General features: G+C 43.6%; 1 protein-coding gene across 1 annotated transcript; it reads right to left on the bottom strand.

Moving 5' to 3' along the window:
* Nucleotides 1–2,577: 2,577 nt before the first annotated feature.
* LOC130115473 (sodium-dependent serotonin transporter-like) lies at nucleotides 2,578–24,273 on the bottom strand. Its single transcript, XM_056283146.1, has 13 exons — nucleotides 23,790–24,273; nucleotides 20,414–20,548; nucleotides 18,898–19,120; nucleotides 16,064–16,202; nucleotides 13,572–13,706; nucleotides 13,255–13,358; nucleotides 12,740–12,867; nucleotides 8,827–8,939; nucleotides 7,186–7,317; nucleotides 6,779–6,878; nucleotides 6,077–6,177; nucleotides 5,696–5,863; nucleotides 2,578–2,734 (listed from the first exon to the last, which is right to left on the bottom strand). Exons 1-13 carry the CDS (start codon nucleotides 24,271–24,273, stop codon nucleotides 2,660–2,662), a joined length of 2,037 nt encoding a protein of 678 aa, XP_056139121.1. The 3' UTR covers nucleotides 2,578–2,659.
* Nucleotides 24,274–24,678: the final 405 nt, after the last annotated feature.

Here is a 24,678-nt window from a genome sequence, read left to right as displayed (position 1 = left end):
CTCAGTTAATGGGATGGACTGCGGTGTGTATCAGCGTGTTTGGACTATGGACATATAAAAAGGTGCAAAACACGCTTATATGGAGAGCGAGGAGGGATTTAAGCTGTTGATGCTGTATGCAAAGTTATCAAACCCATACATCGTTGATAAATACCTCAAATTTAGGTTTATTTTCTGTATTCCTGTAATCCACATCTTATGTTAACCTCCAACCTCTTCATCATTGACAGGGGTCGGTGCCTTTTCGTAGACATATACATCTCTTGGTCGTAGGCTTCTCGTGAATAATTAGTGTTATTTTCCCCCCAGTGATGTCACATCTTGAAAACGGTACATAATGGGTGGTGTGTACTCATTGCTAGCGATGCATGTGTAGTTTCAGGTGAGGTGATTATACTTCATCATATCAGAGCTGTTGTGCCACGTACACCGTCTTCCTAAAACTTTATCAAAAATTAGATATAAAAGTGAATAAATTATTCATATGAAAGCTCAAAGTGGTGTCTTGAACAAAATGGCACTAAATAAGACTAGGCTAAATCTCATTTTCAACAAAAGACATAACTAACATATGTTGGAAGTATTATTTATTTCCATATATCCTCATCTGATATCATATATACAATCATATATATTTTTATACTATACAACTTTGTTTCTCAATACAGTCCTTTACTGACATATACATAGATTTTACATAAGCTTGAGAGGTACAAGAGAGAGGCAAAGGGGAATTGACTTCCTTCATTAGATATTTTGGCAGTTAACAAGACAAGGAGGTCACAATACACACGCACGCACGCACGCACGCACACACGCACACACGCACACACACACACACACACACACACACACACACACACACACACACACACACACACACACACACACACACAAGCCTCCACTTTGACACATGCACTTCCACATGTGCCCACTAGAAGTATGCACACATACACACAGTCAAGTACACGAAGGCACTAAACAAAGGGGGTCACAATACACACACACACACACACACACACACACACACACACACACACACACACGCACATTTCCCATATCCATGTAGAGAGGAGACAGGTATTCACAGAATCGAGGATTACAACTACACCACACTGACAAGTAAATACACATGTACAAGTACAGTTCTTGCCTTTTTTTTAACTCGTTTCACACACTGTCACATACACAAACACACAAACACGCGCACGCACGCACGCACACACACACACAAGTTTTTTGGTAGAAAGTAAAAAGAGGATCAATGTAGATGTTCAGACATGTCCATGGAACTACAGCAGAGCAGATGACACACATACACACAGACACACACGCACACACACACACACACACACACACACACACACACACACACAATACTATTAGCTACGATCCTTATTTGGTTTCTATTACAAATGATCATGCAGTCTGAACACAGAGGGCAAAGTTATCCCTGTGCCAAATCAAAAGCATTCAAGTTTTTGTTGCGGTTGTCATGGTGATGGACCGAAGTATTTTTTAGCACATCCATTTGACAGCAATGACGCTTGATGAAATAAGTACGCAACTTTATATTGTAACAACAACACAAAAATGGTGTGGCTCTGTCAACATGACCCACTGTATTCTTTCTGCTAGACATTATTACAATGCTCATTCTCTCTTAGCCACACACCCACACACACACACACACACACACACACACACACACACACACACACACACACACACACACACACAGAGTGCTTCACAGTGTAGGGAGCCCATTACAAATGAATGATTAAAATATTCCACCTTTCAGGACACCGGCCAAATACAAAAAAAAAGGTTTACAACTGAAAAATAAAGAATGCCAGATACGTTATCCAAACAACTGTAGAAATATCAACACAAAAATACATATTTGGCTTCAGCAACATGTAAAAAGATACCTGAATTTTGCTACATATCAGAATGCATAACTTAACAGTCTAAGACAGAAATGCAACCGGAAGTAGTGAGAGTGGCTTGATAGAGAGGTGTTTGGGTCTTCACCTAAAATACACATTATTTTTATGTGTATCCATGCAATGTGTTTGAGTGTCCATGAGTCATACGCTACACAATGTCCAGAGTCAATAAGTAAATGTAATATTGTATAAATAATATATATGTTGTTTTGTATTTTATATAAATTCATATACTCAAATACAGTAGAATGCGCGATTATGAAGTACTTAGCACTTTTTTTTCTATTTTTTTTTTTGCCCGATTGGCTGAAATGACTCTTGTGAATGCATGAATGTTTAAGGGAGTGCGGATGCAAAGACTGTGAGAACTCTTCTTTGTGACTGGGTAGGAGCATGGGGTAGTGATGCTTTGCAGATGATAAATGCCCTGGGTTTGCACGTGACACTGCAAAACTGCTTTAAAACCAGCTGAACTCAAGTGAGGTAAAGAAAGCTGTTCTCGCTTGCTTCTGTATGATTCTAGATTCTGATCTGAGACCTGGATGTCAAAAAAAACATCAACAACAACACCAACAACAGTAGGAGATATACTGTATGAAAATAGGCAGAGTTGGTGTCAGGTAGCCCCCTTGCCCTGTAGTTGTGTAGCATGTCCAGAGGAGGGCGCTCATAGTCATAGTGCCGCCATCCTTTCAGGTCAAGGTTAGAGGTCAGACTGCGTTTGTGACAATGAGGTCCCTGTTTCCTTCGTTGCTGGCCTCTGGAGTGATGCTCTTTAAAAGACGCTGTGAGCAGAGGGAAAATACAAGTGTAACCAGAGGGATATGGATAAATAGACAGCGAGACGGAGACAGAGCCGTAAAAGCAGAGAAACCGGGAAAAAAAATAAAAAAAGGAAGCACCGAGGGGGAAAGGGAGGGGCAAGAGAAAGAAATGACATACACTACCTTGTCACAGTTCGGCCTTGCACAGCCTCATCTTTCTCAGTTGGTGAGCTACAATGATCCCCCCCCCACCCCCAGACCCGGCCCCCTTACGCACACATGCCCACATGCAAACACACCTCCTGCAGGTTGACAGTATGTGTCAGTGCCATTGTGTGTACTGGCAGCAGTGTCAGCAGAAGAGAAGAGCAGCCATCACAGCACCGCCTGACAGTCTCTTCGATGCCTGTCTCTCCTCTGTCATCTAGTACATGAGTTTTTATCTTCTGTTCTGGCAACACCACATTCAGCACGTGCCAGGGACTGGACATGTGTGTGTGTGTATGTGTGTGTAAACAGGGAGGCTACCTCTGCACCCATGCACTTTTCCTGTTCATCTCACACGTATGGAAGAATGAAACTGTCCCTCAGCAGTGGAGAGATGCTAACATCATCTCCATATAAGGCAAAGGAGACAAGTCCCTCTGTGGCAACAGCCATGGCATTTCACTACTTGCTGTTGCTGGAAAAGTCCTGGCCAAACTCATGCTACACAGGCTGGTAAAAAACATCTCAGAGGAGCTGTTGCCTGAGTCACAGTGTGGGTTCAGGAGGAATAGGAGTACTGTGGACCTGGTGTTCACAGCACGGCAACTCCAGGAGAAGCGTAGGGAGCAACACCAGAACCTCTTCATAGCCTTCATCAACCTGTCAAAGGCTTTCGACACAGTCAACAGGGACATCCTATGGAACATCCTCCTGAAGTTTGGCTGTCCACGAAAGTTTGTCAACATCCTTCAAAGATTTCACGTGGGGATGATGGCACGTGTGACCATTGGAGGCCAGGAATCCGAGCCCTTCAGGGTGTGCACCGGGGTACGTCAGGGGTGCATCCTTGCTCCAGTTCTCTTCAACATATTCCTCCTGTGTGTGACATTGCTGCTCCACAAGGAAATCAGGAAGGACAGTGGGGTTACTGTGGACTTCAGACTAGATGGAAACCTATTTAACATCCGTAGGCTCCAAGCGGTCACAAAAATTACACCTGAGCATATCATCGAGTTACAGTACGCACATGACTGTGCAGTTGTGGCCCACACATCCGAGGCACTGCAAGCTACCCTTGCAGCTGCTACAAGGGCGTATGGTAGGCTGGGGCTCTCTATAAATGTGACAAAGACTGAAGTAGTATGCCAGTGGGCATCTACTCCTCCATCTCATTCACCAACCTTCACCATCTCCGACAAACCACTTGCAACAGTGGAATCCTTCAAATACCTGGGCAGCTTTCTCTCTGACGACTGCAGCATCGACAGGGAGATGCAAAACCGGATTAAACAAGCGTCATCCTCTTTTGGCAGACTTAGGAGAAGGGTCTTTCAAAACAAAGACCTCAACCTCCACACCAAAATATCTGTCTACTTGGCAGTTGTCATCACGACTCTCCTCTACAGCTGTGAGGCGTGGACCCTGTACAGCCACCACCTCAGGATGCTTGAGGCCTTCCACATCAGATGCCTACAATGCATCCTGAGGATAACCTGGCGTGACCGAGTGCCCCATACTGAAATACTCCACAAGACCAACTGCATCAGCATGGAGGCTACCATCACCCAGCACCAACTTCGACGGCTCGGCCACGTCATCAGGATGCCAAAGGAGCGCTTACCGCGTAAAGTGCTGTATGGCCAGCTACATCTTGGCCGCTGCTTGGCATGGGGCCAGAAAAAACGGTACAAAAACCAACTGAAGACCATCATAAAGAAGTGCGGCCTGAACCCGAGCCAGCTGGAGGACACTGCCACCCAACGCTCCATCTGGCGGCAGCTCTGTCAACAAGGGGTGCAAAACCTCGAGAAGGACCGCCGTGATTGACGGACCAGAAGACGTCTGAAGAGACATGAAGCCAGTGCCACACCTACACCCCCAGTCAGTGCTCTCACCTGTTCTGTCTGTGGCAGACATTGTGGATCGCGGATTGGGCTTTACAGCCATAAGAAGATTCACAAGTGACAGAGGCAGGATTGTCATCATCGGACACGACGGACAACCTAAAGCAAAAAAAACCACTTATGCAATACTGTCTGTAAGTTGCAAGCAGTGTCTTTGTCCACATCTGCGTCTACGTTTGTCTTCGTTTGATGGCTTGGAGAACTGGCTCTGGGCGGCACGGTGGTTAGCGCGGTCACCTCACAGCAAGAAGGTCCTGGGTTCGAGCACTGGGGTAGTCCAACCTTGGGGTAGTCCTGGGTCGTCCTGTGTGTGGAGTTTGCCTGTTCTCCCCGTGTCTGCGTGGGTTTCCTGTGGGTGCTCCAGTTTCCTCCCACAGTCCAAAGACATGTAGGTCAGGTGAACTGGCATTTCTAAATTGTCCCTAGGTATGAATGTGTGTGTGTGTGTGTGTGTGTGTGTGTGTGTGTGTGTGTGTGTGTGTGTGTGTGTGTGTGTGTGTGAGAGAGAGAGAGAGCGAGAGAATGAGATCAGGAAGAGCCTGCATATTCTCCTGACAGATAGTTTTTTGCTGCTAATCTGGCCAGTGCCTCCTCCCTGCTCCTTGATGCTTGTCTCCAGTCAGCTGTTAACAAGAAGAGTGGGATGGCAGGGAGCGACCACAGACCCTGACGGTGCATGGGAGAAAGGGAAGGAGATCGGGGGGGGGGGGGGGCAGGCCAAGTTCTCCGTTGGGAGAAGTGGGGATCAGACACAAAGGTCAAGAAGGGATAAAGGATATAAACTCTTTGAGGAAAAGAAGGGCACGGGTATAAAAAGAGGGAGAGAAAGAAAGGAAAAGAAACGCATCGGCATGCCATGACAGTGTAATACCTGTTTGAATGTACCCTTAGCATGGAGCAGGTAGTAGACCATGTAAGTTGGGACGCAGATAAAGGAGGAGACACCGATGCAGTAGCCCAGAGTGGTGGTCCAGGCTGGGTAGTGATAGTTAAACAACCTGACCTCTGGAGTGAAGGCCAGGAAACTGATGATAATGAACTGCAGGAAAAAGAAGTACAACAGGTCATCTGTGCCATGAACCAAATACATGACCCTGCTCCCTTATTAGCTTAGATATCAAACAGCTGCTCATGTAATCCTCTATGAGTAATTGTGTGAGCATGTTTTTAATGTGTGTGTGTGTGTGTGTGTGTGTGTGTGTGTGGTGTGTGTGTGTGTGTGTGTGTGTGTGTCTCTCTCTCTCTCTCTCACCAATAAGAAGCAAGGGCAGATGGCCACCCAGCAGATTCTCCAGAATATGCCCGGGTAGAAACCAAGCATGAGTTGGATGTCACTGCAGAAACGACTGGTACCTGGAATATTCGCACAAGTGCATGCATGGAGACACAGACACAGACACACAGACACAGACACACACACACACACACACACACACACACACACACACACACACACACACACACACACACACACACACACACACACACACACACAATCAGTGCAAGGTCTAAAGCATTTATATGACTTGGGCTTTGGCTGTTAAAACTATCATTTACTGAGTAATTCCTCTCAACATATCAGATAACATTTACCAACGAAATCAGGTTACTATGCAACAGTAAAAGGCAAAAGGGCATCTTTATCAATCCAAAATCACACTCGCTGTCACTTGTGTGTGTGTGTGTGTGTGTGTTTACAATGAAACCCTTCTGTGTTTCCGCTATGAAACAAACAGAGTAATACCCAAGATGGGGCTGGCTCTGAGGAGCTCATGATGGCTACGTACCAAAGAAGAGCTTTTCTCTACAGCCTTCCTGATCCTCCTTACTCCATCAGTGTTGCATTTCAAACAACAAACCGAGCAAGCTTTCACTTTTATTCCTCAACCTTCATTGTGGGCCTCATCGTTCTCATCAACAGTCCAGCCCTCTCATCTTCATCACGACTATTTACCATAGAACCAGGAGACAGCGATGACTTCCAGCAGGACCACAGTGATGACCGCCGGCCCTGTGGCATACTCCTCAAACAGTTTCACCACGAACGCACCCCCCTGACACCGCAGACACAAGCATGAGGAAGAGGAGGAGAAGGAGGCAGGAGCGAAGGATGAAGAGGAAGAGGAGCAAGGATTATGCATGGATATGCATTCAAGGAACATCCGTGATATGCATCTTTTAAACAGCTTGAAATTATTTTTTTCCACTCACTCATAGAGAAACATTATAGATCGCAAGGGCTTTGTTACCAAAAAACTGAAAACATTATTTTGCTTATATTAAGGGTGGCAGCGGATTCTGATGTTGATTCCAATTTGATTTTAACCTTCTCATTCCTGTCTGTAACATGGGTCAACTTACATATGTGAGTGTGGAGAGTGCTCCCAGGTAGCAGACAATCACCAAGCCTAAGACAAACCACTCTCTCCTCTTCGACAGGATATTAGGGAACTCATCCAGCATAGCTGTGATAACACCCTCCAGACCTGCAAACTGGAGAGAGAACACCAAGGACACATACACATACACACACACACACACACACACACACACACACACACACACACACACGGGGGGGGGGGGCAGAGGCGGGGGGGGTAAGAAAGGCCCATCCGAGAGAAAACAGGAGAACCAGAAGGAACAATGGTGGCGTTTTATCAAGTGGACACGTAAGAGGTAATCATAAAAATATGTTGGCAGGCTACAGTGCTGTGAAACCCTCAGAGTTCTCCTTACCAACATCCTGTCCGATTACAGTGTTCCAAGCAACTACTGAGACCTGAGGGTAAAGAATCTATTTAAATACGCATTGACATAAAGAGTTTCTTTGGGAATTTTTTTTTATAAATTTATTTCTAGTTTTTCCCCTTATCCCACCCAATTATCCCAATGGCATATGGCCGGAACTCTTGTTGAATAACTCCCCTGGCTCACGTTTCCACAGGAAGGAGATAGTCGTAACACCAGCTTCCTTCAAACTCGTGTTGGCTGCTCTCGCCATTTTACACGATGAAGCCTCGCATGGATTGCATTACCCTCAGGCCGCGAAGGAGACACAGGGAAAATGCATTTGGTTGCTGGGCTGCAGGCACCCGGGTGGGCCAGAGGGGTCGCTGGAGAATGACGAGTCCCCGAACACCACACCGATCTACACCCACTATCCCTCGGGTAAGGGTGGCCTAATGAATGCCTTACCGTGTGGACGCTCTGGCCGTGACCGGTTACGGCGAGTCTGGGATATGAACCTCCCAGCCACATGACGAGTGGGGTTGCAAGAACGGTGGGTTATTCCGCTCGGCCATCACAGCGGCCGGGAAATTTTGCCCATTGGTACCGCTCCCAAAAGGTGCCGATTTTGTCACTCAACCTTTAGCGAATGGATGAAAACTCCGAGTAGAGGATGTCAAGACTGTCCGACACAAATTTCACTTTCACCACTGAGGTTTGTAGCAATATCCTTGGTTAAAGAAAAGAGGAGCATGACGACACCGGCGCTGGTACTACTACACTGATTATCAGTCGATGATAACAGCCTCACGAGGTCTCTCCAGCTGGCTACTACTGAACAGATAAGTGCAGGCTTTTGGAGACAAGATCACAACGTAACACCAATATAGTGAGTCTTATCATGATGTAGATATTGTGCATGGTTCAAAATGGAACTCTGACTGCAGATAATACCTCACACCTTTATGGAGCCCTGCCTTGAGACCAGACAAATATAAGATAAATGTAGGTGTTTGCTCTAAGAGCTGGGCAAATATGCAACAACTGTTTCTAGGTTTGGGATTAAAGCTAATGGGAGCTGGAGACCAGGTGACAGTAGATAAGAGAAAGCACAATGATGAGGAGGCGATATAAGCAGTACATTTTGGGGGAAGGCTACAGAAAACGTCAGTGGATTGAACACCAATTTAGACTGCCGTATATCAATTTCATTGACTTATGAGAGATTACTTCAATAAAGTGAGAGGCTGTTGCTAGTTTTGGAGACCATCTTACCGTGCTATCCAGACCCAGCATGATGATCATAAGGAAGAAGATGATGGCAAAGAAGGTGGCAGCAGGCATGTTGGCTATGGCCTCCGCATAGATAATGAACAGCAGACTGGGACCTGGAGAGAAACAGAGTAGAACAAGTCAACAGAGAAGGTTTATTCACTGGAATGTTAATTTCAAGTTAAATTAATTAGTGGTGTTAAAACCCAGGTCTGACAGACTAGAGATTCCCAACTTCAGACCTAAGGGTCCACAGAACTGCTGGTTTTCTATTCCGCCCATTGCCTGTGTAATGAGGAACGTTTGAGACCTGGGAAAACCATCTGAATAGAAAGAATAGAAAACTAGCCTCAAGGGCCAGAGTAAGGAAACCTTTGTGACAGAGTGGCCCAGCCATATTGTCACGTTGCAGGATAAAATCAACTGCAAGATGATGGATATTTCACATGCCAAAACCCCAACTATTACTTTCAATTTAAAAAAATTAATCTATGTAAATAAGATCTCTGTTTCACACAGGATTAATAACTTTATTTATATAGCACTTTTCTAAAAACAATGTTACTAAGTGCTTTATAAAGAAATAAAACCAAAAAAGGCAAAAATAAGAAAAGAAGAAAGAAGTAAGAGTAAAAATATAAACGGTATGACTGAATAAAAAAATCAAATATTTGTAAAAGCTTTCACAAAAGGAAAAGTTTTAAGACAAGATTTAAAAGAAGCTAGAGACTTGGTTTGTCTTAGTTCAATAGGAAGAGAGGTCCATAGTGTTGGGGCTCTAACAGCAAAAGCCTGATCACCCTTTGTGACAAACCAAGACCTAGGAATAACCAGCAGGCCTCCATCTGGTTTACTTTATTAATCCATGTGGGGAAATTATGCTCTGCATTTGACCTATCCTAGCTAGGAGCAGTGGGCAGCCACCGTGCAGCGCCCGGGGACCAACTCAAGTTCGTCTTGCCATGCCTCGGTCAGGGGCACAGACAGGAGTATTAACCCTAACATGCATGTCTTTTTTGATGGTGGGGGAAACCAGTGCACCCGGAGAAAACCCACAGCAGACACGGGGAGAACATGCAAACTCCACACAGAGGACGACCTGGGATGACCCCCAAGGTTGGGCAACCCTGGGATTCAAACCAAGGACCTTCTTGCTGTGGGGCGACAGTGCTAACCACTAGGCCACTGTGCCGGTGGACTTAATGGGCAAGAGGGCGTATAACAGGTCAATAAACCAGAAATGTATGTTGGAGCAAGACTGTTTAAGGCCTTAAAAGTGAGCAATACAATTTTAAAATCAATACAAAATATAACAGGGAGCCAGCATAGGGAGGTAGGCACAGGACTGATATGGTCATGCCTCTGTCCTGTTAATGAGCTGAGCAGTGGTGTTTTGTACCAACTGCAGATGGTGGAGGGAGCCCTTGCTGATGATACCCGAGTAAGCTGTTGCAATAGTCAAGCCAAAAACACATACAGGTACAACTTTTTTGCAGATTGGCAATTGATAAAAATGACCTAATTCTGGAGATTACTTTGAGCTAGAGAAAGCATGACTGAACAACATGTTTGATTTGATTATCAAAACTGAGGTTAGCATTGAATATTACCCCAAAATTCCTAACAGCCTGCTAAAGACTACCTGACAGATCGACATGATTAGTACCAAAAGGGCTGATGGAATTTGGGGGACCATACAGAATGGCCTCAGACTTAGCTTGATTGAATTTAAGAAAATTTTAGGACATTCAGGATTTAATGTCAGAGAGGTAAGTTATTAGATTTGATAGGGTGCTAGGATCTATGGATTTTAGTGGCATGTATAATTGAGAGTCGTCAGCATAAAAATGGTAAAACCCATCGTGATTTTGGCATCCAGGTAGCGTAGCAGTCTATTTAATTGTGTACCAGCATGGGGATCACCTGTTCAAATCCCCGTGTTACCTCTGGCTTGGTCGGGCGTCCCTACAGACACAATTGGCCATGTCTGTGGGTGGGAAGTTGGATGTGGGTATGTGTTCTAAGTTGCTGCACTGGCGCCTCCTTTGGTCAGTCGCGGCACCTGTCCAGGGGGGAGAGAGAACTGGGGGGAGTAGCGTGATCCTCCCATGTGTTATATCTCCATGGTGAAATTCCTCACTCTCAGGTGAAAAGAAACAGCTGGCGACTCCACATGTATCGGAGGAGGCATGTGGTAGTCTGTAGCCCTCCCCGGATCACCAGAGGGGTGGAGCAGCGACTGGGACAGCTTGGAAGAGTAGGGTAATTGGCCAAGTACAATTGGAGAAAAAGGGGGAAAATACAAAATAAAAGAAAAAGAAAAAAACACATCATGATTTTGAATGACCTGATCAAGGGGCAGCACGTACATAGAAAACAGAAGGGAGCCAAGAACTGAGCCTTGAGGCACACCACAACTCAACTGAGCCATCGAGGAAGTAGAGTTGCCCAGAACAGCAGAAAAAGTTCTGTTGGTTAGGTAAGAGCTTAACAAATTAAGAGCCGAGCCCTTGATGCCAACCAAAGTCTCTAAGTGATGTAAGAGGATGCTGTGATCAAATGTGTTAAAGGCAGGCCTTAAGTCTAAAAGAACTAAAATTGAGCCATTACCTCTGTCTACAATCAGCAGTAGGTAATTAGTGACCTTAAGTAGACCCGTTGAAAACGTCTCCTTGAACAGCTTAGTGGGAATGATGTCTACGATGCAGGAAGAGGAGTTCATATTGGAGACTGTACTCTCTAATACTGAAACTGTAATTGGTTAGAACTGGGTAAAATGGGCAGAATTAACATGGGGAATGGAGTGAATGGAAGGGCCATGCTGGATTTCAGACCTGATATTCTCCACCTTATTTACAAAATGAATGAGAAATGTTTTGGAAAACTCAACATCAGGTTCAAAAAAAAAAAAGAAGAAGAAGTGGAGGGACCATTAATAACAGAAGCATTACCCCAAAGGAAACTTTAGGATTGTGGTTATTTCTTCATATCAGTTCAGAAAAGTATGCGGATATTGCATCCTTAACTGCCTTCTGGCAAATTAACATTTGGTTTTAAGGGTGTTATGTGGTAATTCAGACTTGTTGATCTTCCATTGTCATTCTGATTTTCTACATAGTCTTCTAAGGGCACGAGTGTGATTGTTCAGCCAGGGGAGGTTATTTTATTTTTGTTTCCTCGTTTTAAACGGTGCAATTTGGTCAAGGATGGATAGACACTGATCACTGAATGAATTTAACAGTACATCTGGATTGAGGGGGGTTAAAGAGGGATTAAAGGATGATGAATTAAAAGCATCACACAATTTAACTGCAGAGTCAGTGTTGAGAATGCGAGAGCATTTTTTTAGGACAGTAAATAGGAATAGAGCTGTAGTGGAACTTTGAAAATGACAGCTTTATGGTCAGTTATGTCACCTTTGTTCCACGAGTCAAATACCGTTATATGGTGGCTCTCTCATGAATTTTGAAGCAGGAATTTCCTTATAAGAGCAATGTTGCTAATAACTTGGCTTGCTTGGCAAGTTATACAGTCTGATGCCCCACACTTAATTAGCATATTGTTAGCAATAGCTTCCTGGTGAGTAAATTACTGTTTTAAAATAAAAAATGTGCTACGAAAAGCTAGCATTCAAATTACAGAAAGTCAGTGGCCTTTGTCTGTGTCAATTACTGACCCTATTTGAGGTGACTTTGTTTCTTCAAATTTAAAAATAAAATTGAGTTTGGGACAGTGAACCATTTGCTGGTGGAATGACATCAGAGTGGTCCACTCCATAGACAACTTTGAAATAATTTATCAACTAAAGCCAAAAGATATTAATAGCTGTTTTGAAAATGCATTTTTCTTTCTTTCCCAATCATCTCTCAGTTTTATTTAAAATGAGATGTAAGTTGAAGGAGGTGTGAGGTCCTACCAGCATCTTTAGCAACAGCATCCACGTCCTGCCCCCTCATCTCAGCCATGTAGCCCAACACGGTGAAGATGACGAAGCCAGACAGAAAACTTGTCAGACAGTTTACAGAGCTGGTCACCAATGCATCCCTGAAGAAAAGGCAGGTGAGAGGAGATAGGTTCAAGGGGGACGTTAAGCACGAGTGTTTTTTCTAATGTTCAATCAGATGTAAGATAACCTCCACTTTTGTACTTTACACATGATTTTTTTTTTTACACAATTTACACTTGAAAGTTTGGATTCCAGTCACAAATTACAGATAGGCAATGTGAAGAAATGGAGGATACCAGATGAGAGAAATAATGGAAAGACAAAATTGGGCAAATACCGCAAAAAAAGAAGACGTGCCAAATCAAGTACCAAGATCATCATGATTCAATTAATCATGATGAAAGGACAGGTTGAAAAAGAGTAGGTGTTTAACTGCAATGTTTTATTTTATGTTTTTGATTTGATCTCTTTGATCTCATTCTCACTTGTAGCAGTTGTTGTGTAATGGATTGTAGCTGGCGAATGCAAGGAGCACGCCGAACCCTGGACCAAGCGAGAAGAAGATCTGAGCCGCTGCGTCAATCCACACCTCGGAAAGGCAAAGGGATGGAAACACAAGGGAGAGTTTGCAAGGCAAAGAGTGGGAGAGAAGGGGTAATGATGAGTGAAGGAGAGGAAGGGAATAGAAATGTTAATTCAGAGAGGTAGAAAACAAAGAATCATAAGAATCACGGTGCACAAAGATAAAAACAACACTGGAGCTGAGAGCTCAAAGTGTTTTCAGTTGTGTTGACTGACTCACTGTAGTGCTGAGCAGTTTCTCCCAGTTGGGTTTCAGGTAGAAGACCACTCCCCTCCAGGCCCCTGGCAGAGTGGCCCCACGGATGAGCAGCACCAGGAGGACCAGGTAGGGAAAGGTGGCAGTCACCCACACCACCTGATAAAGAGGGAAAGGTAAAACCATGTGGATTAAAGTATAATTCTGCGGGTGTGTGTGTGTGTGGGGTTACAACCTTGGTCTTAATTCTTATCGACTATGGTAACTTTTCTCACTGCCTTCATTTTGGGGATTCAGGACATGGGACAGAATCTAGATGCAGCTTTACAATGGCTTGTTATTGGGCAACTGAACACAAATCTTAAACCCACAACCAAAAAAAAAAAAATGTAAAAAACCCCCCAAAACTATAGCACCCCATTTAAACTGTGTAAATGATTTCCTGTTATCTATGAATTATCAATTGTGCTGGCCAGGAAGTTTATCAGTGGTTACTAAACACTACCTAGGCTGGTCATTTCTGAGAGCTGAAATAGGAAGTAGCTTGGCTACGCAATTAACCATTGAGAACATTGGACGTTTAGAGTAATAACTAGAGTAGTAACAACTGTGTTACATTGGAATTGTTGAAAAGTGCGGCTTTTGTGTTCGGTTACCCCTTAACCAGTTCTAAAGTTCAGTTGTAAAGTTGAGTCCAGCGGTGCTTCCAGAGCCGGTGAGTAAAATGACATCATATCCAATTTGTGTGACGGCAAACATATGTGCATATGTGCAGCCCAGTGGCCCAGTGGTTAGCACTGTCACCTCACAGCAAGAAGGTCCTGGGTTCGAATCCCGGGGTTGTCCAACCTTGGGGGTCATCCCAGGTCATCCTCTGTGTTGAGTTTGCATGTTCTCCTCATGTCTGTGGTGGGTTTTCTTCGGGTGCTCCGGTTCCCCCCACCATCAAAAAGACATGCATGTTAAGGCTAATCTCTGTGCCTTTGACCAAGGCACAGCAAGATGAATCGGAGTTGGTCCCCGGGCGCTGTACGGCGGCTGCCCACTGCTCCTAGCTACACAGTTCGGATGGGTTAAATGCAGACCAGAATTTCCCTACGGTATCTATAGTATATCAAAATAAAAATTACACGGGGGAGGGGGCTTTAGGAGTACATGGATAAGCAGCATCCAGAGGATCACCTTGGACTTGTCATTTACCATAAGAGGAGGATGGAGGAGGAACAACTTGCACATGCTTTCATTGCTTTTACTCCCATCATGCGCTCTTTGCTTTTCTGGTTTCCTTGATTTCTTCTTCTCTTCACTTTTTTAATTCCTCCATTTATCTACCTAGTTAACCTTTCCCCTCCCACTCATCGATGATTTTCATAAGCACAGAGACCACCACATGGACATTTTATAAGCAATTTTGTTTTGCATTGTAATTGTATCTTCTAATGTTGGCCAAGTGTGAGTACTAGTCTTTTGAACAGTCATGTAAAGATGCACTGTACGTCAGTAATACAGTGATTAACAGGAATCGATGGGCAACCTTTCACTTTTCAGTTTCAGTCGGGATGTTAGACTCTTCAATATATACTTTATATTTTATATAATCATTGCATTTTACTTATTTAAACATCTAAGTAGTAATTGTATGAATTATGCATGTTTTCACTATGCCTTACGTTATCTTTAAGTCACTCATGGAGTGGTTACAGTAAACCTGTTATTGGCTGTCTACTCTGCCCACTCTTCCCCTACTGCATGTCCATCTATCCTCTGGAAGATGGATTTTTCTTCAGATGACTCTTCCTGAAGCTTTCCCCATATTTTTTCCGGATAAGGTTTTTTTCTATGGAATTTTTCCTCATCCGAATCATGATCTATAAGAACATGGAGTGTCATACATAAATGTAACATGTAAATGTGAAGTTCTCATGGGACTGAAGTGTGACTCAGGAATATACAAATACCCCCTTGCCCCCCTTTTTTTTACTTCCCAATTGTATCCGGCCAATTACCCCACTCTTCTGAGCCATCCCGGTCGTTGCTCCACCCTCTCTGCTGATCCGGGGAGGGCTGCAGACTACCACATGCTCCCCCGATACACGTGGAGTCACCAGCCACTTCTTTTCACTTGACAGTGAGGCGTTATACCAGGGGGACGTAGCTCATGGGAGTTCCCCCTCCACCTTGAACAGGTGCCCTGACCGTCCTGTGTGGGTATGTGTCCTGGTGCAGCGACCAGGACACATACCCACAGTCGGCTTCCCAGCCACAGACACGGCCAATTGTGTCTGTAGGGACGCCTGGCCAAGCCGGATGTAACACGGGGATTCCAACCAGCGATTCCCGTTTTGGTAGGCAACGGGACCGCTACGCTACCCAGACACCCGATACAAAATACATTTGACTTGAACTCACTTGACGCAAAAAGACTCATCCTTCACTAACTTGCCAACTAATGACGATGATTTCCAACTGATGATAGCAATCGCCTACTCATCTATCCCAGCACTTCCCTCACTTACTTTCCCGGATGTCTTGACCCCCTTCCAGATGCTGAAGTAAACAATGGTGAAAATGAAGAGGAGGCAGAGGGCCAGCTGCCAGCTGATGGAGCCAAGCTGATGGAGGCCCGGGGACCGGTGTACCTGCAACACCTGGCGACTGGAGAAAGAGAAGAGGTGTGTGTGTATGGGGGGAGGGGGACAGGAAATAAAACGAGGAGAACGTAAAGGGAAGCAAATATAGCATTTACAGTTTGACGTTGAGAGAAAAGAATAGGAAACAGAGGAGAGAAAAAGGAGGAGGCAAGAAGTGGGAAATGAGAGGGAAGGAGGAAAAAAGACAATAGACGGGGAGGGAGAAAGGAATAGCAGAGGACATGAGGACACGGAGGGGAGAAAAAGCAGGACGAAGGGTACAAAGAGCAGCGATGAAGAAAGAACCAGAAAGAGTGGAAGAAAGGGAGAGCAAAAAAGACATAGAAAGGATTGAAGATAGCGAGAGGAGGGGAGAGGGGGTTGATAAATGGGGAAACAGAGTGAGGAACACTGGAAAGATGAAGGATAGAGAAGATAGAGTAGTGAACAAAAACTCTTATTGTTCATTATTCAAGTCATTGAACTTAATCCCTTAAAAAATAACACACACACACACACACACACACACACACACACACACATCTCAGGTCAGAACAGCTGACATAGGAAATGGAATGGATATGAAACATTTTAACAGATACAAAGGGAGGAAGACGAGGGATTCACTGTATCCAGTGTTCAGACAATTCTATCAATAAACTAATCACTGCAAACTTGGTGAGAAATTACTATCGGCCAACAAGAAAAAAGGGCAACAAAACAGAGAAGACAAGTTGAATGAATGGAGAGGTTTACGTATAGGCCAACAAGTCATTAACGGTGAAAACAGGAAGGAGACTCACTTAAAGGAGGGCGCTATTTCAATATCTCAAAGTCAATAATGCCTTTACATATCAAATCTCTCAGTAGACAGCTAGGCACAACCTGGTGAGTGTAGGAGTGAGCCAGTATCCTATACTGACTCAAAGAATCAGATGAATCTAAAAAAAAAAAAAAAGAAAAGAAAAAGAAAAAAATTCTTGGGCAATACAAGGAACTGGAGAGGTGTGGAGGAAGAAAAGCAATGGCTCAAAGGAGGCTGAATCAGTTCATCTGGACACAACGTTTATTGACAGATATGTTTCATCCCTCAACTAAGTGACAGGTTCAGTCTAAAGTGACTGCAGGTATCCCCACCCTTATAAACAATACAGTACAATACAGTTGCATAACGACCGAAACCATTGACCAGTTTCATATGCAAACATGGGCGTGACCATTAACTAGAGTTTCGATGACCATGTAAGGGGTGGGGATGCCTGCAGTCAGTTTAGACTGAACCTGTCACTTAGTTGAGTGATGAAACGCATCTGCCGATAAATGTATCCAGATGAACTGATTCAACTTTCTTTGATTTTCTTGCCTGGATTATTCCGCATGCATCAAGACAAAAGCAATGGCCATCAAAACTAGTGCAGTGCAGCTTGCTAAAACCGTCATCAGAGTTACAGCATAGTATATGAAAAACAACGTATAAACACATTTAATGGCTCCAGACACCTTGTAGACATGATTCTGTCTTTTCTCAGGTCAGAGAGAGAGAGAGAGAGAGAGGTGTGGTCCTGAGGCCCCCTGTGGCTTTACCCTGTTAGACTATCTGTACGTGATTTCTTTTTGGAGCATCACATCAACAAACACAGTGCGGATGCTACATGGAGAGACAGAGGTGTCTCTGTAAGAAATGATGCAGGAATGAGGACTGACAGTGAGGGACTGGAGGGTCAGATGTTTCTGAAACGTTGGAACTTTGAGCAGAACACATTCTCCTTTGCTCTCATGGCGAACACCACCCACTGCCTCAGCGTGGAGCAATGTGAACTCCTCCTGCAGGCTCTCAGCAGAGACCAGAATTTGAAGCAAGAGACCAGATAAATAGATTTAATAATAATTGTGTGTGTGTGTGTGTGTGTGTGTGTGTGTGTGTGTGTGTGTGTGTGTGTGTGTGTGTGTGTGTGTGTGTGTGTGTGTGTGTGCAGTAATAATAATAATAATCCATTGTATTTATTTGTCATCTCTCCAGGGTTTAAGGAAATGTTGTAGGGGTAAAAGTACAGTGGATTTCCATCAAGGGTATCATTTACTTTTTAAAAATGAAAACACCATCTGTTGTCTGTATCCACTCAATTTCATTCAGGTTAGTGGGAGACTAAAGTCTATCCAAGCAAGCATTGAGCAGAAGGCAGGGAGACATCCTGACAGGTCACCAGTCCATCACAGGACACACACACACACACACACACACACACACACACACACACACACACACACACACACACACACACACACACACACACACACACACACACACACACACACACACACACACACACACACACGACACATAAAGAGGTGTAGATGTAGAGGACAGTGATGGTGGTGTCCATATATAAAGGGCTGTTGGTGTAGAAGACAGTGATGGTGGTGTCAATGTATAAATATTTAGTCATCTATTCTAACTGTCTTTCATGTGTGCTGTAACTTGATGAGGATTTTTCCAGCTGAAATGCATTGGTTTCGATGTTGAAGTATTAATGTTTATTGCCCAATTGCCGGTACTGATAGTTTGCCAGCTATTTCACACCCCAGTGGATACTTTCCTTAATCGTTTTCCAGATGATCTAGTTGGTCTTGTTAACATCGCTAGCAGTGATCCCTGGACCACACCCATGTGTCTAGCTCTTCCTCTAGCCAAATACTACATCAGACTTACATGTACTTACGTATAGAACTCCTCGGCGGGGGAGGTGGAGGCGTTGGACCAGGACACATTGCGGTCAGTGGACAAGTAGCGGTAACAGTTGGGTGTGTTCCAGCTGTTGGAGCAGGTTGTCCAAGGTAAGCTGGGCCCTAATGATGATAGCAAGTAGTACAAGGCCCAGGCCATGATGGTGTTGTAGTAGAAGGCTATGTAGAGGGCAATGATGCAGATGGCAAAGCCTATACCTGGTGAAGGAGTTGAGGATGAGCATGGGGTCATTAGGGGAAAAGAAAAACTGTAGTCGAGAGATAATCTGAGAAAATGACGTGTGAAAGCGGAGAAAAGAGTCGTATTTCTGTAGTGGTTGGTATAGAAAACAGGAAACCATATTTAGTTTGAAACCTATGCTGCCTTTGCAGGTGGTGGACCATCAAACCAGATTCATCCATACTTGATCAACCTTTTCTTCCACACTGGTTAAAAACACAAGTGTGAATAAAAGTTAAAAGATTGTCCAAGACCACTCAATCATCACTCCCTTCTTCTCCCCCTCTGTGAGATCAGTGGTGTTTTCAAGCTAATTCAAGACCCCATTGGGTGAGTGGATGACATTTCCAAACAACAACAATTTACATACTATCAAATTTCTAAGCGGCTGGCATTTGGCATGGAAATGTGACAATTTCCATAACAGAGAGTCAGAACATCACACTGGACCTACAAGGAGATGGGGAGGCCCTTGAAGAAAACTGTACTGATAGGGTGAAGGAGGTTAAATTAGATGTCTCTCAGACTTCTGCTACTCCAGGCTGGACAGCCACATCATGCTGTCCTTCATCAGAAAGTCCTCTCTTCCCTCTTCTCTCACCTTATCTTCCCTTCTCCACAACTCAAGAAAACCTTTTCTCCAAAGTCAGTCTTTCCTCTAACATTCACTCTTTCCCAACATCCCTCCATTTCGTCTGACTCCCATTATGCCCCTTTTCTCTGCTCAGTTTCCCTCCTTTCACGCTTCTATCTTCTTTTCCCTTTCCCAGTCCCCCTTCTGCATTTTCACCTGTCCTCTGCACGTTAACCCTGTCCCGTTTCTCCTCTTTCCTCCTCTGTCTGCCATTCTGTCATCTATCTAAATTTAGCACAAAAAGTAAGGAAATTTGTGTTTGGTAGATTATTTCTTTGTTGTAACAATGCTTCTTGGCAATAAATCTTATATCAGGCACCTGATTGTCAGCACCAGGGGTACCAGAAGCTCAAAACAAGAGTCAATAGCAACAGCAAAATAAGCTGTTTGGCATTGGCAGAGAAGATTTGGCAAATTTTTCATGGGCGCAACCCACATACTCAGCTCTGCCGCTCATCCCACAAATGCATGTTCCTTACAAATGTGGCACCATTTAAAAGGGAAATAAACAGGCTTTCCAACGGTATAAGATTTATTGCCAAGAGGCATTGTTACAACACAGAAATAATCTACCAAACACAAATTTCCTTACTTTTTGTGCTAAGTATATTTTACTTCCTCTCGTCTCCTTTCTTACCTTTGAAAAGGGGGCAGATGTATTTCCAAATGGAGATGCAGCCGCTGCGGTGGAACTGACCCAGGGCCAGCTCCATGTAGAAGAGAGGCACACCCCCAAACAAAGCCATCAGCAGGTACGGCAGGAGAAAAGCACCTGCAGAGAAGTAGAAAGATGGCGGGAAGGAGGAAAAGGAGAAAGACAGGGACAGAACCAGGGAGAGAAGGAGGAGTAGGTGTGGTTGGTGAGATAGGAGAGAGACAGGGAACGGCAGAGGTGAGCGTGAGATGGAGCAAAAGATAGGGAAGGATGAAAGGTAAGGGGATTAAGTAGAAGAAAAGAAAATAAGAGTTACAAAAGAAAAAAAAGACAAAACATTCACCCTACGTCTGAAATCTCTTGAGCCCACTTGACATTAACCAGAGAAACACTTATTTTGTTCTCTGTAAAAATCATTATGTATCATCAATACCCAAACTTTTTATGGTCCTCTAATGTTCAGTCCACTCAGAGAAGAAACACTGAGTACTTTTCAATCAGTTTTGCGTTCAAAGAAAAGAATGCGCATTTATAAATTCTGCTGTGACAAACTGACTCCGATGGTGTTGGCTTTGCATTTGCTAAGTGAGGGAACAGAAACCTTTTGCCATTATGTAACCTGCGAAATGTACAAATGAGAGGAGGGTTGGTGATAAAATGAAGGAGAAGCCAAAAGCTGAGGAGCAGATGAGTAGAAAAATGGCTTCCAGGACCTTGAAACTTCTAATAACATATCACTCACTCACTCACTCTCTCGTTCACGCTCTCTCTCCTCTTTATCTCGCTTGCCCATTTTCCCTCACTTTCTGATTATAGATCTACTTTCATGTGTGTTGTGCATTTGTTATGTGTGTGTTTGTAGGTTGGTGTGTGCATGCTTTCTTGTGTCTCTCTTTGTGACATGAAAGCAAAGATAAGGGTTGATTGAGCAGCTGCTGGGGAGACAGGTTATTAAGCATGGAGAAAGAGACTGAAGGTGTTCTCATAAAAAAACACAATTAATATGGTTGCTGCTATCAAGTGTCTCCCAGGCCCCATCTCTGCCTCGCTCCCCGACCCACACAGAACACAGGAAATTGCAAAGATTTTATTATTGCAAATTCAATAAAAGTGGAAAGGGTGGCCCTAGTTGGGAAGTGTGCAGTAACTGTGCCACATAGATGAGAGAGACAACACAGACTTGGTGGAAAAATGCCCTCATGGACCTTTTTAAATGATGCCTTTGATGATTTAAGACATCAGCTCAGCCAGGTGTTCATTCTAAACCAGCCAAAGTTACCAGTTGAATGTGGTGCTAAACTGAGGTGTGAGTATTGCAGAAGGGCAGCATTTGAATAATCATGGATAGTGAGTCCCATTTTTCCATGTGATTGTATGGACAGTATGAGAGGAGAGAAATATGATATATAATGCTCAAACTTTTAACTGAATTGGCTTGATCTGTTCTATGAAGCCTACATGACAAGTATGCAAACCTTGCATAACAATTCTAGCCTTAGAATAAGCTTATATGCTACCACTGTTTTTACCTTTTTTCCTGGAAACTCTGGATGATGACACACTGTAGGTGCTTTTATTGATTTACATGAAGCATTTTGACACAATCAATCATTCCTTACTTTTGTAGGAATTTTAAAGCTATGGTATAAGAGGTGTCACACAATGCTGGTTAAGAAGTTATTTAAATAATAGATTTTAATATGTGAAAATTAAAACCACTGAATCACATTTTAGAAGAGTAACTTGTGGTGTTCCACAAGGTTTGTTATTGGGGCCCAAGTTATTTATACTTTATATAAATTATATTTTTACAGTATCTAATATGTTGAAATCTGTTACGTTTGCTGAGAATACAAATCTATTTTGTTCAGGAAGGACATGAAAGAATTATTGAAAATAGTAGAATGGGAATTGATAACGTCGGTTAGTTGGTCCCTAGGTGCTGCAGCTGCCCACTGCTCCTATACAATAGGATGGGTTAAATGCAGGGAGTAAATTCATTGTAAGAATACAATGACAAAATAAAGTGGCTTTCTTTCTTTCTTCTTCTAAAAATGGTTTGATATTAAAAAGTTATAACTAAATGAAAATAAAACAAGAATTATGGTGTTCTGTGGTTTCAGGGTTAATTGTGAAATAAAACTGAAGTTAAATGGAGTTGAAATTGAAAGAGTATTTGAAACAAAATGCTTGGGAGTGATTATAAATCAAACTCTGTTGGAAGCCACATACAGAATATATCAAATAGAAATGATCTAAATCTAGCCCTATTCTTTACAAAACAAGGGATCTGTTGAATAAGAAATCCATCCATCCATTATCCAAACCGCTTATCCTGCTCTCAGGGTTGCAGGGTGAATAAGAAATGTTTGCATATATTCTATTGTTCTTGTATAATGCGATACTGTGTTTAGGTTTGGGGAAATGTTATAAATAAAATAAACAAATAAAAAAAAAATAAACCCTCTAATTAAACACCAGAAAAGAGCTATTAGAATAATAAATAAAGCTTGTTACCATGAATCTACTAATCTATTATTCATCGGGTATTACATCTCAAAATTCTTAAGATATTGTGTACTTAAAAACATTGGAAATGCTTTTTGGAGCTAGAAGTAAAAGCTTTCCTGTTTTTATTCAACAATTTTGTAAATTAAGAGAAGGAAAGTATAATTTAAGGAGGTTGTATTTTTGGGGGTTGTACAGATGTGTTTCAGTTTCGAAAGTGAAGCTATGCAATGGTCTTAGTGACGAGTTGAAATTGTGTAGGTCTCTATTAAGTTCCAAAAACCCTTTAAAATTTAAAATGATTAAGGATTAGAATTTAGAGTAAATTTCCTTTTTCTTCTTTCCTTTTGTACTGCTGATACTCTGGGTTATCTTAAGGATTGTGTAGGATAGGCAACAATAAGCCATGGGCTTTAGCCTATTCCTTTTTCGGTCATTGGTTGAATTTTATTGTGTGAAATGGAATGGTGTAAACATGTATGATGTTTTGTTGGTCACACAGTCACACAGCTTGTTCCTTATAATGCATGACTGAAATAAACCATTCATTCATTCATGATGTACATATGTGAGTAGAGGTTGTATGTCTGTTTTAATGTAAGACTAAGTTTCTACTCCCTGGCAAATGTGTTGGATAACTAGATGTCACACTGCTGCCCTATACCTATTTTTAATTGAGACTTAATTGAGATGATGTTGCAACTCCAAATCCCATGTCCCCTCCATCTATTCTCTAACCCTCTCACCTCCCGCTAATACCTCCTAACTCTCCTCTCTTTCACCTCCTCTTATCCATGTCTACCTGTCCTCACACAGTTTCCTTCCTTCAGCACATCTTTCCCCTCCTCACCTCCTCCATTCTGGTAGCAAATGTAAGGGAAGCGCCACACGTTGCCCAGGTCCACAGCGTAGCCGATGACAGAGAGCAGGAAGTCCATCTTCTTACTCCAAGTCTCTCTGGGCCTCTCCAGACTGGTTTGCTGGACCACCAGAGTCCTAAGGCCACTGAGTGGCATGGACCCACCGGCACTGCCACCGCCGGACCCAGCGGCCGTACACCCTGAGCAAGCCCCGGTCCCCAGCACCTCCTTGGGAGTTTGAGGGGTGGCCGCAGGGAAGCCGTTGGAAACCTGCTGGCTGAGGCCACAGGTCAAAGTCTTGGGTCCCCTCTCCGCCAGCCCATCCACCAGCATCAGTCGACCATTCTCCTGCCGTGTCAAAGCTTCCGCCTCTCCCTCCAACTCTTTCTTCACCTTGCCTTTGTCCTGCTCACCCCCATTTTCTCCTCCGTCCATTTTCAGCATGGTTGTCATCATCATTTCTTTTGTCTCCATGGCGATGTGTTTTTCGTTGGTGTAGGTCAGGTGGTTAGGGCTGGAGGGCGGTTGATGATGTGGGGAAAGTGTCTGATGTAGCGCCCATCAGGTTTAGGGGGAGGGCTTGGGAATGGCAGAAAGACAGCTTAGGATGACAGGTGAAGTAGGAAAAGGAACACAGCCAGGTTAAACAGGTGAAGTAGATGGAGAACAGAGGGTAAAGGGACAGCTAATGTAGACAGAGAAAGGAGTGAAATAAAGTGAGAGAGGAGAACTTGAGGGCCCTCCTGGAACGAACAGGATGTGGCCGGCAGAGAGGCTTCGGGAGAAGGTTCTCAGATGTCTTCTGTAAGCATCCTCCTTTTCTGACACACACAGTGCAGGGACAGTGGTGCGAGATTGGCTGCAACACATTAGAGCAAA

This window comes from Lampris incognitus, chromosome 7, assembly GCF_029633865.1.
Source record: "Lampris incognitus isolate fLamInc1 chromosome 7, fLamInc1.hap2, whole genome shotgun sequence".
NCBI lineage: Eukaryota > Metazoa > Chordata > Actinopteri > Lampriformes > Lampridae > Lampris > Lampris incognitus.
The sequence above is the reverse complement of the archived record's forward strand: the minus strand, read 5'-3'. Positions and strand labels throughout refer to the sequence as shown.

Coding starts and splice junctions, on each gene's coding strand:
- LOC130115473 (XM_056283146.1), bottom strand. CDS start 24,273: ATGGAGACAAAAGAAATGATGATGACAACCATGCTGAAAATGGACGGA. Junction 13,359..13,571: donor AGAAACTGCTCAGCACTACA/GTGAGTCAGTCA, acceptor TGCCTTTCCGAG/GTGTGGATTGACGCAGCGGC. Junction 7,318..8,826: donor TGCTGGGTCTGGATAGCACG/GTAAGATGGTCT, acceptor TTCTCTCTCCAG/TTTGCAGGTCTGGAGGGTGT.